This window comes from Erpetoichthys calabaricus, chromosome 1 (assembly GCF_900747795.2).
Source record: "Erpetoichthys calabaricus chromosome 1, fErpCal1.3, whole genome shotgun sequence".
In the NCBI taxonomy this organism is placed as follows: domain Eukaryota; kingdom Metazoa; phylum Chordata; class Cladistia; order Polypteriformes; family Polypteridae; genus Erpetoichthys; species Erpetoichthys calabaricus.
In genome coordinates, this window is record NC_041394.2 from 183,833,068 (window position 1) to 183,852,031 (window position 18,964).

General features: G+C 35.6%; 1 protein-coding gene across 1 annotated transcript in view; it reads right to left on the reverse strand.

The window, feature by feature from the left end:
* Positions 1 to 402: 402 nt before the first annotated feature.
* Positions 403 to 18,964, reverse strand: part of siva1 (SIVA1, apoptosis-inducing factor) — a 35,973-nt gene continuing 17,411 nt past the window's right edge. Inside the window, exons 2-6 of the mRNA XM_051923204.1 lie at positions 17,566 to 17,633; positions 15,570 to 15,693; positions 13,651 to 13,836; positions 3,303 to 3,459; positions 403 to 1,579 (exon numbers count right to left, since the gene is read on the reverse strand). Of these exons, the coding sequence (XP_051779164.1) occupies positions 1,528 to 1,579; positions 3,303 to 3,459; positions 13,651 to 13,836; positions 15,570 to 15,687 (513 nt within the window). The 5' untranslated portion in view covers positions 15,688 to 15,693; positions 17,566 to 17,633 and the 3' untranslated portion in view covers positions 403 to 1,527. The remainder of the gene's footprint in view (positions 1,580 to 3,302; positions 3,460 to 13,650; positions 13,837 to 15,569; positions 15,694 to 17,565; positions 17,634 to 18,964) is intronic.

Sequence of the window (18,964 nt, forward strand, 5' to 3'; positions counted from 1 at the left end):
TGTTCACTACTGCCTCCAGTGCATCTCCACTGCAAATACAGAACTTTACAGTAGCTACATCAGCATGTGGCATCCTCATTACAAAGTGTTAAACAAAGACCAATCTGACAACCTGTGGACATTACAATACAAACCAGGAATGAACAAACTGACAAAAAGTCATATTGTACTTAACAAAATCTTAAATATTTTTAAATATTTAAATTCTTAAATATCTTGAAAAATATGGTTTATTTTCTTTTCTCTTATGAAATATGTAGTATAAAATTATATGATGCTTCACTGAATATTGTGTTGTGATGTAATATTTTATCTTTCAGATATAGTAAAGATGTGCTCACAAATGCATCACACTGGTATATATGCAACAGAAAACTCCAAACATGCTTCTTTTATTCCAAAATTGCATTAACCAGAGTAACACTTTCTTATAATATTGCACTTTAGAGAATTACTAAAAACCAACCATACATGTTTCTACATTTACTAGTGTGTCATAACAGTTAATAGCCACACCGTTATGAAAAAAACTAAATCATTTTATTGTACGTTTATCTTTTTCCTACATGTAACAAATTGCATTAAAATTACAAAAACATTGATACATCAATATAATTTTATTGAAAAAGGGGTACAAAAATAAGTTTTTAAATACATTAAACAATTGGAATGCTCAGTATCACCTGCCAGGATTTTTACCTGGTATCCATGAACAACCATGGACTCCTTGCTTCTTTTTAAAATACTGCATTATGGTGTCTGCTACGAGAAATCTGCAATTAGACCGATATGTGCTACTGCACATTCAACAATGACATGGACTTAAAAATTTCTCAAGTCTATTCTCCCAACACTTGGTGAAAAATTTAGAACTGTAGTAGAATAAATGCCAAACACTACAAAAACTGTCATAAGTGTGTTCATCAGTAGACAGGATTTTCATTATCTTCTTCTGCATACTTCACCTGGGCACATATACTGTGCCAAACTAGAATTCTAGTGATTCACAACAGAAATGATTAGAGTTTGTATTACCAGGGAAAAGAATGCCAGAAATCATGCTTGTTAGTACCACAGAAATTAACTAATTTCATAATTTCTATATTTAGATAAATAATTTAGAGCCTAGTTTTACTTTTTAAATCGATTTATATACAGTTCAGCCCTAATGTCTATATTTGCAACATACAGCCAACAGTATGGTTTATAATAAATGTTATGCTGTTAAAATGCATGACCTGTGAACAAACAGCATTAAGTAAATTTTAAACATTAACAGAAATCAAAAAAAAAAAACCCACAAGATTTGCAGTTTATATAAACTGATATACTTGATATTTTTGAAAATGTATGTATGCTAACACAATGTTAGCCTTTATGTGCACAGATTCTGTATAAAAAAAAAAAAGTATTAGTCTTATGAGCATAACAAATCCCGATGTGCAAGATGACATTCATCCCAGCAGTTCTGTTATAACCCAAGAGAGTTTAAGGCAATGCACCTCAATAACCAGTTTAATAATATCTTCACTGACTAGGGCAGTCTGCACACAGTAACCTCTCATACTGTTCATCATAGCTGAAAAGAAAAAAAAAAAAAAAAAAAGTATTTGTTTAGACAGTACAGCAATAAATCAAAATCATCACAAGTAAATGTCTAACATTTCAAATTTACTTGTTATTGCTATATCTTAAATAAAAACTGCCTGTTTAAAGCTAACTAGGAGAAAACTAGTCAGCGTCTAATTGGCAGACAAGACTGCATATACCAAGGACGAATCCGAAAGGTACTATAGCATATGAGGTGAGACACAAAAATAACCGGACTGAGCTTGTGGCTTTCCTAGAAAACCATCTGGAGGTCGACCGGATGTGAATCATAGAATTATATCCCCTCCTACACACCCTCTCAAACCGCTGAACAGCTAGGTGTATCCTGTGAATAGCCCAGTCAGTATTTGCTAAACAATCGCTACACGAGTTGCCGCAATAATGTCGAGTGAAAAAAATCTAACAGCGAATCAACATCAAATTTCTTGTGAATTTTTTCTTTTTCCATAAAGTAGCTTTTGACTGGCAAACATTCCTGTCCTCAATCATCCTCCCTATTCACCCGATTTAGCTCCATGTGATTTTTTCCCCCAAAAATCAAAAGCTGACCTGACATTTTTCTTCAATGGATGAAGTGAAGACAAAAACAGCAAGCCTGTTGAAGAGCCTCAAGCAAGATGAGTTCCAGCAGTGTTTCAATCAATGGAAGATACGTATGGAGCGGTGTAGAGATAGGGAGGGGGAGTATATAGAAGGTGAGAATGTTTAGAATGCTGTAATTCAAATTTTTTTTTTTTTTTTTTTACCAATCTGGTCATTTTTGTGTCTCACCTAATGTAACTATATGAAACAAGAATGACAACATTAGAAAATGAAAAAAAAAAAACGAACAGGAATCTCATTCGATATTTAAGTTGCCCTATTCACATCATTAAATAAATATAAAAGGTGTGCCTGGCAGCCTCCAAACTGGCTAAATGGGTCCAGAGACAACATTTCTATTTGTTTTTGTTGTAGTGATAGTGTTATTATGTGTGCAGCTTAAACCTGTGTCACATTACACAACTTCTAGTCATGGGGTATGTCAGACTTGCTAGTTGCAGTTGCAGACCTCTTCACTGGACCATGTCAATTGAAATGACCGAGAATCACTAGCTAGGTAACACTTACTGAATGAAAGCCGGCCTCCCAACACAGTCATGCTTGGCTCTTTCGGTGACAGCCAATTTTACGTGCTACCTGACAGAGCCAGTACTGTATACATTGTTAACAGATATGGTGAGTTCAGCTGCAATCTCAGCCAGAGACACCACACCGATGAGATTCTCTTGTGTTTGTGAGGTCCAAAACAACCATGTTCCTTATTCCTCATTGCTGGACTATGTACATTGTATTTCTGGATGAGAATTCATTGGTTGTCTGTTCTCATGCACACAGAGCCGGTCCCTATGACTAAAGGCAAAACTCAGGTTTCACAGGAGCCAAGCTGACTGCCTCCAATTCACCTAGATTATGTAAATGAAAGCTACAAATGAAGATTGCTGGAAAAGCCAACTAATGCGATGTGGTCTTAAGCAAAATATACAGTCTCTCGCTTATCTGTGGTTGAATATCTTATCTCCAAATCTGTAACCACACCATAATTGCTGTGTAAGTATTTAGTAACTAAATGGTGATGAGTTGACTAATTAACCCCATGTAAACTTGCATGAAAAAGCTCAGTTTCTACCTATTCTTAATAAATGTCTTACTTGACAACACAACACATGAAGCAGTAATCTCTCTGGCACTGTGAACAGCAGCGCTGGCAGTTCCTACAAGCCGATTTCTCACAATGGGCACATACAACACAGGCACCAGCTTGTCGACTGCAAAGAGCACATGCCAGGTTGGAAGACTGGGGCAGATCTGTTGAAGCAAAAGAAGAAAAAAAAAAAACATACTTTTATTATATAACACTAGGGGTGCAAGCCCCCCTGGCGCCTTTGGCACCCAACCCCCAGTTGCGGCCAGAACATTAGTAAAATCTGTAAAATGTACAAAAGAAAAATAATTTATTGGAGTCAAAAATCACGAAATTTATAAATATGTAAAAGAAAAACTATTTAACGGGAGTAAAAATCATGAAATGAGAATAAAATATTTACTCTCTTACCGACTGGAGTACTCCAGTTACACTGAGGTCCAACATTGCTCAATAAGTATTTATAAGAGACTAAACAAAACAAATCAATTCATTTTAACTGACATTCTTATAGATAAAAACTTTTTTTAAAAAAAAAAATGACTCATTTAAATAAACAGGAAAAATCACCTGAAAACTAAAGTGGTATGCAATGGGTCATCGTAACTTTACCTTCAGCTAACTAAATCACCAAAATACAAACATTGGTGTTATGAATAGATTTTTTTTTTTTTTTTTTAAATATAGTTTGTTCCTGTGAAAAAGTTTACTCGATCAAAAATAAAAACCATGACTTTCTTGATATTAAAAAAACTACGACTATGATATATTTTAGTTTATAATTATAAGCCCAATTTAAAGTGTGACAAAACACGTGACATAAAATTGTTGCACTTTTAGGCTTAGGATTTAGATTATATTGAATTATTAGATTTGGTTGTTATATAGCTGTGCCTAGATAACAAGCTGTGCAGATGACAGACTAATCATTTATGATTATTTTCAAATTAACACAATGCTGGTGATTTAAACACAACAAAACAGTAAAGTGTGTAGCTGTGTGTTCATTTAAGTTACTGGAATACACAAGTTACTTTACCGCATCTGCATAATCTATATGAGTGCACAAACCTGGGGACTAACATTTAGACCAAAAATCTGCTTAAACACTCACATGGGCCTATGTCAAATTAGTTACTATGTAAGTGTTTGGTTATATAGGACTATAGTATGTGGGTTCCTTCAGTTACTTTGACATTTCAGGTTATTTGAACTGCTTCATTTCAAGAAAAGCAAAAAAAATGGAGATGTAAAACTTGAAAATTAACGTGTATACAGTATACACAAACCACATATATGACAGAGTTTGGAAATGTGCAAGACAGACCAGGGTTGATGCAATAAACTGACTACCACCTGTTTGTGTTACTTAAGTCCTTTTCATCTATTGTGTGAACTGATTAAATCTTTGGGCAATCTCTGTGTATACATTAATGGGCATAAATTAAACCCTGTCACTTGTTTTAAATTAACTACAGTTTAAACTTCTCCAGTGCCTTATCACAAGTTAGGTCAAAATGGGGAAAAAAACTAAAATCAAAAAAAAAAAAAAAGAATGGGAGAAGGGAAAGACAGAGACAGGCTGGAATCAAAATAGATGGAACAATAATTTTGTACAAGAAAATAACTACTATTACAGCTAAACTGGGGAAGACTTAAAGTCTCACAAAGATAAAAAGAGCAAACATTTGCAGGCCACTCAATATAAAATTCTACAGATTGATACAGATCATCTCTTTCTGGACTGAAATATTTTCAATGAGCTCTAGACGAATTTTCATTTTGTACCTTTCTCTGGAATCTGAAGAAATTAATTTGAATAATAAGTTTTACAAAGTCACAGACGAGTATAGGGTGGTCCAGATCCAACTATGTATTTATTGCATTAAAAGTTGCATAGTTAGATCTGGACCACCCTGTATAAATCTTAAGCTTTGCTTCTGAATGTTTAACCACTGCAATCTACTGTAAACCCAGATAATCACAAGTGCCTCTGATCAAAGTAGAACAATCACCTTTGAATGACAGGGTTAAGATGAAACAAGGGTTTTTATTAAGTTTAACTTTTATCTATTACTGTATGCCAGTTCTATGGGGGAAAAGTAATGAACAGAGACACACTGTCTAGACAAACTTATTAAAACTAAGAACAATGTACTGAAAGCACAGGCCCAAACATAAAACTTAAAAGCAATGATATTCCTATTAGCAATACATAGTATGAATGAATGAACTTCCACTTTTCAATTTCAAATAAGTTACTAGTCCTAGGGAGCAGACTTGCACACTCATGTCTAAAATATCAAATGTACTATACAGTATTTGAAAATAAAAACTATAATACTTATCAAAACTGTTTTTTTTCCCCCCACTGAAAAAATTGAGTTTCTCCAGAAGCTTCTTAGTAATAATGCCAAGATTGATCCCATTGCCATCTAAGATGACTGTATTCAAATATGAGTTTTGGTTAGTTAGCTTGTTTGTTATTATCACTGAAACGGCAAAGTTTCCATCCAAAAGGAAAGCTAAAGTTGCACACTGCAGTTTTCTGCCATTCTCCCTCTGTGCCAGTGGAGTTGGCTAGGAAGATGTGCAGTTTAATAAATAAATAAAATTAAAAACAAAATTCACTCAACCATCCACAAGATATCATTTGTAGCTCGGTGCCACTATCTGCAATCAAAAAGTAAAAACACCTGAAAACATCTTAGGAAGACATTTTTGTTTTTATTTTAAGATTTACATTAGCGGTCTTGGTGGTTTTTAAATTCTGTATCTTTGTACATAATAACAAAATAGCTCCATCATAGTAAGAGCACTCCACTTTGATCCATGAGAAGTCTGAAGGGGTGGGTATCTCTGCCAGACCTACAGTTACACCATTGCCGTTTATCCTTCAACCAATATGAAGCTGATTAAATCCTCCTATGAATATACTGGCCTGGATCCCTGTTGAATCCAAAGACGTGTTTCCTGGACAAGCTCAATTTTCAGTTCTCATGGCTCCCTGTGGCTGCAGGTTTTTGTCTCAACTCATTTCTCTTCTTGATTGGACACCTGTCTTAAGTACATTTTTCAGCTATTTGTGATTTACCTGAGAAAATTTCATTTAGGGCTAGTTTTACTTTTACCCCACTACATTTTTTGATTACTACTTTTCCTGCAAATCATCATTACATGGTAATCCTCTTTAATAAAATCCCTGTGTGCATCCATGTGTCCGTGCGTGTGTGTCTTCTGGTGAAGAAAGCATGCGCGGGGCACTCTTTAATAAAGGACATCATTGCTGGGAAGAGTGCTGATTGGGTAGTCGCGGCCAAGGCGGAAATACAGGGAAAGGCGGAATGAGTGTCGGAGTCACCGGCCTCTAGCAGATGCTTCAAAGGCCGTCTGACGCGTCACACAAGACAGAGAGGGTGGGACCTATAAAATATCGTGCGGCCGATCCAATCGGATTTCGGTAAATGAGGTAAGCAACATCTAGAAGAATGGTCAGCTCAGCAAGTGAACATCAACAAAAGAAAGGCTGAAAGACAGAAAAATACGAGCAAAAAAATCGATTTAAGAAAAAGAAAATGAGCATCAGAAAAACGCTAAAAGAGAAAGACTCAGAAGAGCAAACAAATCTATAGAAGAACAGGAAAATGAGCATAAAAAAAATTCTCAAAGAGAAAGACAGACGAGCAAGTAGATCTATTGAAGAAGAGGAAAATGAGCGTCAGAAAAATGCCAAAACACACAGAGCTAAAGCTAAAATAAAGAGGCAGGATAAGAGATCTTCAAACAGACAACACATCAATCAACAGCCACAGAGGAGAGGATAAATGTAATATTAATTATACTTCCTGTATTGTCATATAAGTTTCTATTTTATTTTTTATTATTATTTTACATTTAACATAGACTGTACCTACTAATGTTTATGCACTACTGTTCTAGCGCCTGTTATTGTAACGGGCTTAATGCCTAGTACTATTATAAATTCATAAAGGAGACCTATCAGGTGTGTTGTCAACTTAGGCAATAGTTCAGCGTTGCACAGAGACAGCCAAAAAAAAAATGCTGTAAAAACGCACCTTCTACTGCTCATTTGTTAGATTGTTCTTATGCTTTCCTGTCACTGTCCTGTTGAGACATGGAAACCAAATATGCACTTTTCCCCCCCAAGGTAGTATTTGAAAATAGGACTTAAACAAATCCCTGCTTTCACAAATTCCCCTTCAAATTTATAGAAGAGTTTTGAAATTACTTTTTCCACATTTCTAAAGCTCTCTTATATGGAGCCCCTGAAGTCCCAAAAAGCAGCATCTTTTTATACTGGTGCAAATAAGAGTTTATGGACACAAGTTATGCAAGTTATATATTGCGCAATAAAACTCTGCATGTTGATTGCACAAGACTTTGTCAAATTCTTATAAGCCCAATTACTGAAACATTAAAGTGAGTCCAGCTGTAAAAGTTGCTGATTGACTGGAGAAGACAGACTCAGAGTTCCAAAAAGATCTTGTGGCCTGCAAGGTCTTGTTGTCCCTTGTTATGCGAAAGCTAATAAAAGGTGTGTCAAGTTTCCTTCAAACAAAGATGTTTTTTACTTGCTACCTTATGGAATTTTAGAGGATATGGTGCATTTCTGGAGCAAAAACACTGTGCAAGTGTAGTTTAAAAACAAACCAATATATTACAGTATGTTCTCTAGACAAAGCCATGCACCTTCTCATTGTTATAAAATGTACTTTTACTTTTGGTACTTGCATACTTTTGAAAGCAGATACTATTATTTATTTATTTTATTTTTTTTAAACTTATTCAATTATTTTTTTAATTGAAATACTTCTTACTTCAGTGAAAGTAAAAATTTGACAAAGTACTTTGACTTCTACTCAAGTATGATTTCTGAGTACTTTTTACAACTCTTATTTCATATTTTTTACAACCTCACAAAATGGGTTATGCTGTATTTTACTGAATGAAGCAGGGAGTTATGTGGTAGAGGTAATTCATGCATGGGCAAGAATTAATTCTCTCTTTTTTTAAGTGTTCTGGTTATTTAGACAATTATTTACTAACTAGCTGCATGTGGTCTTCAGGACACAAATCAACCCAAAGACTTCCTAGCATTTTTACTCTATTCGTTAACTTGAGGCATCCACTAACTCTTAAGAAGTATAGAAGGCAGAGGAAGTGGACCAACCTGTGCTTGCTGCCCCACTGGCTTTCTTAAGACGACACTGGTGATACCATACCTTAGCTGTATCACTGGCATATAAGTCCTATTAATCTTTGTCTTGAAAAATACCTCCAGATAGACAATGATTTTAGTGAAAACTTCAAGCCTTGACCTCCATTACTGAGGTGTTTCATTTGCACATTGTTGAGCTGCGGTGTTTGCTACACACAGATCTTTCATAGTGAGGTGCATGCAAGCTCCAAAAAAAATTTAAGTGTGCGCATGCGCCATCTAGTGGCTGTGGCCGAGTGTGAACAGAGCGACTGCTCCATATAAACACAAACCTTTATATATGTCTAATAAGAATACAAGAGGGAAACACTGAAGTAGATGCTCTTTTTGGTGTCATTTGCACTGGTGTCTGCTCCTCATTAATTGTTGGTATTCAGATACATTTAAGAAAGCAAACTCCACAAAAAAGTGAATTAGAAAATTAAAACCAAGTAAGCATTTAAAGATATAGGAAATTGAGACATTTTTATTTTTTCTGTAAGTGTAAATCTGACACGACTACACTTTTCTAAATACAATATAAAAAAGAAAAAAAAATGCAAAAAAAGGTCAGCTAATTAAACAAGGAGCTCAATTAAAGGTAACAATGTCTAACAAACTGAGAAACTGATTGGAACAAAAGGCTGCAGCCACAAATAGCCGTGAGGAGTGAACATTGAAAACGACTGCCCTAGGTACCTTGCTCTATTTTTTTCCTTCACTGCCTAGAAATTAATTTCACAAAGAATAGGGCTAGGTGTTATGGGAAAAAAATAACTAAAACCTTGATTTAATTCAAATTTATGGATAAATTTCAATATTTTAACAGAGCAATAACTGTCAACTATTCTTGATTAAAAAAAAATGAAGAATGTCCACATTATTGCAAACTGAAAATACAAGTGTCCTTCTTAGACATACAAAAGCAAATATGCATATTTTATTTATAAATGGTCAATGAGAAAAAGGTAAAAAAAAATTTGTAATTGGTTTTAACATGTGCAACCTTTGTTCCACCTCCCTGTGGCCGCCATACTGCTTTTGCAAACTCTAAACATTTTCTTTTTTACACCCCTCACCACTCTTCCCTATAGCTTAGATCAGTGGTTCCCAAACTCAGTCCTGGGGACTTCCTGTGGCTGCAGTTTTTTTCCAACCAGATTCAAAGTTGTGATAATTGAGAATAATGCATCTTATTTAGTTAGCTGGTCTTTTTTCTCCTCTTATTCTGCATTAAGAAAAGTGCAGCAGTATGATTTGAACAGAACATTTAAGAAATATTTTTTTTTTTGCTATGGACTTTAAATATTTCTCATTTTTGCTATTTTCCTATTATTTTTTCCCTTATTCTTTATAATCTGCTCCCTTCATTGTATCCTAATAGTGACAATTAAAAACAAGCCAACAGACACCCAAACGAATAACGCTAAAGGATGAAAGGCTACAAATGATTCAGTGTCAGACCCAGTAATTAGTCTACAATGGAAAGCCAGAATGGAAATCAGGATAAACATAAATAAAAAGAAAAAAATAAAACCACATAACCGCATAACTTTTATTAAAATGTATTAACACACTTAGTTTTGTAATTTCTTCATTGACCCCAAAAACACAAACTGGGAAATAACGACTTAATTAGGCTAAGAGTCCAATTAAAAACAGAACTTGGTTGGAACAAAACCTGCAGCCCAAAAGGGTCCCCAGAACCTCTGGCTTAGACATACCTTCCGCTAATACCACAGTCAGTTTTCTTTGTCTCAACCAAAACAGTTTAGCTTGTAGAGCACACCAGTCAGTTATACGTCTCCAGAGTGACACACCTGTAAAAAAGACAATTCCTCCAAGTGCATTCTAATAGCCCACTGACTGACTGCCTGCCTGCCTGCCTGCCACAGCCAGCCTTTTTGCTTTTCTCCCCACAGTAGCTTAGTCACTGCTGCAGGCTAAGATGGCATGATGGCTATCCTGGCTGTTACAGAAGGGATGCTCTTTTCCTAACATAATCACGCTGTCTAATGGGATATACAATAAGCAGAGAGAATACACAGAAATTGCAAACTGTGCACAGGTTGCATCGATGTCCTATGCTTTCTTGCATTTGTTCAGATTGGCTGGGTATTTGTTTAAGTGCTAATAAAAACTGGATTTGCTGCCACTTTCAGCTCCAATTATCATTTTGCAGACTTTGCATTTCACATTAATTTGTTCAATATCTGTTTTATCATATCCAAACTAATTGGAGACACCTGAATTAAAGTTACAGCCTCTCTTTTCAACAAGCTCATTCATTAAAGTAATTCCACACTCGCCTCCATCTTGGCAGTGTTATGTTTTGACTGTACACACGTGACCAGCTCATGAAACTGGAGTGATTGATGGCCCATTTTCTTTCCCTTGGCATATTCATTGTTAGCTCAACTGTTGAACAGAACCAATTGGTACCTGAAAACTGCAGGTTTCTTTTTTTTTTGTATATTACTTTAAAACAATAGTTTGAATTACATAATTTAAACTTGGGAAAAATCGCCCAACCCAACTTCAGAATTCTAGAAAAGTTAAGAAACAACTTGGCAGAACCATACAATCACCTTCCAGATTACTTTATGATAACTATGAACACAATGTTCTAATTACAGAGGTCCAGATTTTCTGTTCCTTCTATCTTCATACAAGGTCAGTTCTCTGCACTCCCTTCCCTCTCTTTTAAAATTTATCTTGCTTGTTATCTCCAAACTTTAAGGCAGTATCATCCCTATATGCAAGTCTGCTTCAGGCATCTTCTAGACCTCTACCCTTATTTTTAATCTGGCAGGGCACCCTTCTCCTCCAATCTCATGGAAAGCTAATCCTAACAATCTGTAACCTGTCTTCTGTTAATGCTATATAAAATTTATTTTCCCCCAAATAACTCTTCTGTTACCCTGACTTCTACCTAGCTTAGATTATTCTATCTAGGTATCATCTCTGTAAAACTATGCTAAGCCCCTTTGCTGGAAATTTCTTGACTCACTTTCTGTTAATTTATTGAACATTTCTCTCTTTAATCTAATGTTACTTGTACTTTCAGTGGCATGGATTATCTGGCTCCAATAAAGAAATGACAAGCTGCTGTTCATTTGGCTGGGGGCTGCATCATGTTTTTAATATTCATCCTTAATTCTTTCCTTTTCTGATTCTTCTCTTGAGGGAGACCCAACAGGCAGAGTTAACCCATCAGTCTATGGTAAATTCAGTAGCTTTTAATCCTTTAGGGACAGACCCGTTTTACAGGGTGTTATAGAGGGAGGCTGTAGGAGTGGTGTTGTTGCCTATTGTCACCTTGATTTTTCTTTCTCTGTGATTGTTGGTTTAGATTTTTTAACTCAAAACAAATTTAATCACAAAAAAGCTCCATCATATCTGCTGCTTTGAAAGTCAATAGTAAATTAAGACATTTCTAAGACTCCCTCAAACAGCACTTGCATTGTCTGGAGTTGGACCATTTGCTTTCCTTTGATCTACATGTTAATTGGCCATTGCAAGTTATCAGTTCCAATAACAGCCAAAAGATTACCTGTATACTATAAATTCCTATGCTGCTAGCTTAAAATATGTTATTCACCTGCCTCACTTAAGTATAACTAAAATGGAAAATGACTGTAAAACTCATTGACAATCATTTTAACTGTACTGTGAATTTTGAGGTTATGGAAATTCTGCACAAAAAACTACATTTTTCTGCCTGCACACAATAGTGTTATTTTGGTTAGAGCTTACTGTTCTGAGCGTGGATGTGAAAAGTACAAATCAAAAATCTTTATAATTGCTGCCTGTTTTTAATTTTATACTCCTGCTTAATCCAGTCTTGACAGCACTGCACTGCATGCAAAGCAGGAACAGACTTGATGAGCAGCAAGTCCATCACAAGGTCCATTCATGCAGACACATGCACTAATCCTGTTCAGAGTTGTCAAATAACCTAACAAATACTTGTATGTTAAAAACTGCAGTACCCACAGAAAAACCTATGCAGACACAAAAAACATTGTGCCACTTTGATACCCAGCATTAAAGGAAAAAAAAGGTACTTCATTACTTATTGTTCTCTATATATTTAAAGGTCACTTCTAAATGCACAAATCAATATTTAATATGTACATAAGTAGGTAACATCAGAAATAAATTACTCAGCTAATAAACTTAATTTGTTCTTTTGTTAACATGTGAAATGTGCCATGTCAGTAGTAAGAAACCTAAAATAGTAAGTAACAAATCACACAAAAATAAAATGAAGTCCTCATTTATGCTTTGCGCCCTCCCCCACCATAAACTATCATCTATGGGGGAGAAGCGAAAGCTTTAGATTTGTCAAAAATGTTGATCTCTGGTTTTCAACGGATCTCAATGTTTTAGGGTCCCCAGATACCAAAAACATTGATATCTCAATGACGTGTGTAGGTGTGTGTGGTTGTGTGTTAGTTTCTGGAGGACGGTCTAGCACTGAAAAGGCTGGACAGAAAAAAACCAAACTCAAAACTTGAGCCTGTTATGAGATGATGTGCTGATCAGTTTTTGAACCAAATCATGCAAGAGAAAGAGGCACTCTAGAGGAACACTCAAATACAGTAATTCTGCAATTAATTATGAATTCTTCTCACCAATTGCTATCACAATGACCTATTTTATGATGAGAAAGATCAGCATAAGAGTGGTAAATAATTACTGAAATGTTATAGAATAGTTTGGGTAACCTGGTTCCAAGGGCGCAAAGACTACTGATGCTCATGTCCAAATTTTTTTTATTCTCCTGTATACCTTATAATTCAATATTATTCTACAGATAAGCCATGCACAAAATAATGCCATTCAAAAATGAATTAATTATGCAATAAGAGATGAAAAACAGGCATGTGCCAGTACACAAGTCTAACTTTTAGATTATCCAGCTGATGAGAGAGGTAAACCTGCCAAACATGCTTTATCAATCAATTGAACATGAAGAACGGCCCATTGCCACTTATTCTTCATATAAAAAAAATAACACTATCCAATTACGTCAAACAATTATTATTATTATTAATCAGCTATATAATTTACTGGAACACTTCCAGATTTTAAGTTTTAAAAAAAAAGTCACTAGTTAAATCTTAAAACTAACCTACTACAGCATGAGTAGTGGGTGTCTTCAGTAGTTTGCCTTGTGGTCCCAATCGAAGTTGACCTCTTGATGGTTCCTGCAACAAGGGCTGCTGTTGATCTTGCAAAACAATTTTCATTTCACCAGTTTCAGAATTAATGTTCTTCAGGGAACGTGCCCCAGAATACAGGAGTTCTCGAGTACGGTCTATAAATAGAAATAAATATACACTCTGTATGGGAAAGTAATAGCTCAGAGTTACTTGCACATTTATCCGCTTAAGATGCAAAGCCAGTAAAATATTGAAAATGATTTAAAACCACATTTTTTACAGAACCTTACAAATATTACTCAAACAGTTGCCACTTTGTAGAAACTCAAGTGTCATCACTATGATTATTTTAAATAAAAAATACAATCACATGAGCAGAAGATGAACTGATTAAAATGCATACAGTTAAGGATGACATTTCTTAAAAATAATATTGCTTAATATATTAATTTCCATCATTCACAGGTATAAAATACCAAAAAAAAATATGAAGGGCCTGAAACAAAAGCTTGGGCACTCAACATATTCAGTGCTTTGTAACAACCCCTTTGGCCAGTATCACAGCTTTTTGTAGCAAGCCAAGAGTCTTTCAATTCTTACTTGGCATATTTTCACCCATGCATCTTTGCAAAAAAGCTTCTAATTCTACATGATTATTGGGCCATCTTGCATGCACTGCTCTTTTAAGACCTATCCACAGATTTTCAATGTTGCTTAGGTTAGGGGACTGTGAGGGCCATGGCAAAATTGTCACCTTGCACATCTTGAGGTCTGTTTTAGATCATTATCTTGTTGTAGGACCCATCCTCTTTTAAGTTAAGCTTTTTTACAGAGAGTGAATCTGCAGAATTCTTCCCTCTACCAATGACAAATTACTTGTTCCAGCTGCTGCAACACAAGCCCAAAGCATGATTAATCCACCCCGATGCTTAATAGTTAGAGGTGTTTTTTCTGGAATTCGGCACCCTTTTTTCTCCAAACTTACCTTTGCACATTGTGGCCAACAAGTTCTATTTTTACTTCATCAATCCACAAGACTTGTTTCCAAAATGCACCAGGCTTGTTTAGATTCTCATTTGCAAACTTCAGGCGTAGAATTGTGTGACTAGGACGCAGGAAAGGTTTTAGTCTGTGGACTCTACCATAAATGTCGTATTTGTTCAAGTGCAGCTGCACAGTAGAACATTGCACCACCACTCCAGAGTTTTAAATCTTACTGAAGGTCTTTTTTCACAGTGAAATAGGGTTTTAATTTGCCTTTCTAGCAATCCAATGAGCAGTTCTATCAAAAGGTTTTCTTGGTCATCCAAACCACAACTTGACCTCCACTGTTCCTCTTAAACTTAACATTTCAAGTAGCTATTTCCTCAGTTTGTAAACACATGTTCTTGTAGCCTCCTCCTTTGTAAGTATCTATTTTTTAAAATGTATTTTTCTTAGAGCTAGGCAGCTGCTTAGACATCCCCATGGCTCCTGAATGTTGGGACAAGGTTTGAGTCATCAGAATTTATACAGCTTTACAATTTGCATCACCTGGGGTTTTCTAATGATGACTGTGAACAAGCCATAACCTAACTCACTAATTAAGGTCTGAGACCTGGATAAAGGTTATCGGAGACTTCAGATATCTTGGGGTGCCTAAACATTTGCATGGCGCTCCTTTTCCTTTTTCACTGTATTTAAAAAAAAAAAAAATAAAAAAATAAAAAAAAAATTACACTGAAAAGAAATGTGTCATTTTTAGCTTTATGCCTTTTGGTGACCAGTTCACCTTTTGCTCACTCAACTATTCACATTAACAGACATTTTAAGCAAGGGTGCACAAATTTGTGCATGCCACTGTACAATGAAAGGAGAAATTGATTTTCAGAATGGACCACACACATACCATAGACAGCCTTCATGTTGACATCCCTAGCAACCCCCTCATTCACCTCCTTCTGCGTTACATGCATTTTCATCTGCACCGGAATGCTCTCTCTCCATGGGCAGCTCCGTTTGGGCATGATGATCTGCAAGAAGCCATAAAACATATTTGGTCAAAAACAATGCATTTGTGCGGATACACAATTTTTTCTCCATTTTAAAATGAGGCACCAGAATTAGGATCCTTAGCACTCAAACTGTTACCAAAAAAATACAAAAAACAGAAATTTGCATCATGCTAATGCTACTTCACTGTTCCAATCATTAGAATACCAGTATATAATTCACACTACAGTGATTATGAAAGGGTATCAACCTGTTTCAGTTTATTATTTCTTTACTTGGATCAATGCCACAGAGCCATTCCAGTGCTTCTCAACAAGCTCTGCAAAAGCAGCACTTTATAAGGGTGGAATTTTAGTACCCAATGGTCATAGATTTTTGTAGTGCATTATTTTTATTCTCCTTTTACTTTGAAACCTTAAAATAAACTACAAAATCTTACTTACGGTAGCATCTTCCACATTATCTACTGCTGTTACTAACAGAATTTAAAAAGCACACCACAACAGTACATGATATAGAATGTATTAATGTCCTAAAATAAAAATATGTAAAGTTTAGTGTATAGTGCAAGCAAGATATTGATATCCTGTTCTTTATTGAAAAAAATACGAGTGGGGAGTCAAGCTAAAGTTAGAAAATGGGATGTATTAGAAATTGGAACTTACCTTAACAAAACTGATGTCATTTCTCAATGTAGTCTCCACCCTTCTCAATGCACTTGTGCACCGCTATCTTCACGTCGTCATCTGTCTTGAATCAACGACCACCCAGATGTTTTTTTTAGCCGTCCAAAAAGTTGGAACTCACACGGTGCCAAATCTGGCGAATAAGGATGATGTGACAACACCTCAAACTTCAGTTTCTCCAGACAAGACGTTCTTAGTGTGTGGCCTGGCAGACATGGTCTTGCAGGAAAAAGGACTCCTTGAGGCAGCAGTCCCCAGCGCTTGGATCAAATAGCAGGCTTCACATTGCTCTCCAGCAAGTCAAAGCAACTTGTACTAGTGACTGTAGAACCCCTTGGCATGTAGTGTTCCACAATAACTCGGGTGCACGAGTGGTTGCAAGGACAAGACAAAACCTTTTATTCTGCTGGAATCCAGGCACTTCTGGGCAGGTGGCACATGTGCATTGAGAGGGGTGGAGACTACATTGAGAAATGACAGTATCAGTTTTGTTAAGCGTCGTTCCATTTTCTAACTTTAGCTTGACTCCCCCTTGTAATTAATGCAATTATGTATTTTCTGTTTTGGTAAGAGCTACACCATTGCTTTGAAATCAATACATAGTGATAATATATAACAAAAGACATTTAAAAAATAAATCTCCATCAACAGATGCGTAGTGTACCCCAATACTTAAGTAAATGCAAGTTTAAATTTTGACTTTAAAGTTGTTGCGTCCTGGCAACAAATGTGGATGATTCAGAAAAGTAACATTACAAAAGAATTATCTTACTGCTTAGCCAAACTAGTAAATTCTTTATTGATATGCAACACTATTCCTTCCTGTTTGCCTCAATTCTCTAACACTGGTTATTGTATTTTTGTAGACCTACAAAGAGAGGACAGTGCAGAAAAAAGGAATAAAGAACAGCCTCTCTATTTAAGTAACATTTAATATCTAGTGCATAGAGCTGTTTCACATGTACTAAGAAACACTGTCATTTCTCATTTAATCTAACACACACCTGGCTGATATCCAAGCAGACAGTTTCTTATCTACTATATGGAAGGTTTGTTTTAATAATCAAAATGATACAGGCATAAGCGCCTGCTGCCACCTACACAGCAGTGTAGCAGAACACCAAGTGATGGCACAGCTATTAACCAATTAAATTGTACACTCATTCAGCTAATTAAATAAGAATAAACAGAGGCAAAATAACTCACTGATTGTGAAACTAGTTGGCTCAAAAACCTGCAGCCACATGGAGTCCTCAGGACTGTTCTAAAATATTCTTCCACAAAATAAGAGTGAAAAAGATTACATGTGGAACAAACACAAGAATATACAGTATTAACTTTGATAACTCATCAACAAAATCAGTTATATTAGTCATCTAATGGCACCTTTCATAGAGTTATGAAGAACTAAAGGACTTGCTTGGTAAGCGTTAATTTCTTTCTGTCTCAAATGTTTATATCTTTTTTTAGCCACTGTCAACATTCATCATGAAGCTAAAGTACATCTTTGATGTACTGAAACAAAATAAATTTTTACTATGAACCTCCATTCACTATACAGAGTTACCCTGTCCTTTGCCTGTCCAATCAGCATCATGCACCATGTCCCAGGCACACACATTCACACAGTAAACCTAAACTGTATGCCACTGGGATTCAGATGAAAATATACTTGTGATTTAAAACCAAGTTGCTTTGAGATGAAGCACAAGACACTGTGTCAATACACAGTCATGATATAAATCTGGATTAATTCATTTTCAATTTACACCTTGACAAAAAATGCTTTTAAACAATGGGAAATTCCAAATATCACTGAGAAAAAAAGCAGAGCGTATTAAAAAGTATGTTAGATATTACTGGAAAAGCACAACATTCAATATAGGTTCAGTAGAATCTAAACCCAGTTCCAGCAGCATCATCCCTTGTGACACCAAGCATTCTTTAATAACCAAGCGCAAGTAAATTATTACTTATGATAGATACTTTATTAATCCCAAGGGGAAATTCACATACTCCAGCAGCAGCATACTGATACCAAAAAAAAAAATATTAAATTAAAAAGAGTAATAAAAATGCTGATAAAAACAGACAATAACTTTTGTTATTATTATTATTATTATTATGGGAGATAATTTTAAGTTTCTTGTTATATTCTTTAGAGATGAATTTTCACTTTACACTAAAAGCTATTTTGTAACAATGTATGAACAAAATAACCTTCAACAAACCTGTTACCTTGCATCTCAAAATGCCCCAAACACAATAGTTCTCCTCTTGGATAATGGACTAAGCCACTGGTTTCCAAGTTCATTCTTGGGCGACCCCTGTGGCAGCAAGATATATCCCAAATAGTTTCCAAATTAGTAAATTATTTTGCATCTAAATGATCTCATTGTTTAATCAGTTGGTCCTTATTTCTTGTCTACTCCTTTTCTACATTATTAAAAAAAAAAAACCCACCACACACACAGTGTGAGACTGACATTTAATCCATATTACTAACCGAGAATGCTAAACCGGATGATGGACGCAGGCACATCCGGCCATGGGCCGTAGCTGCAAAAAGACGTACTGCGCCGGCGCAACAAACAGTCCGCGAGAG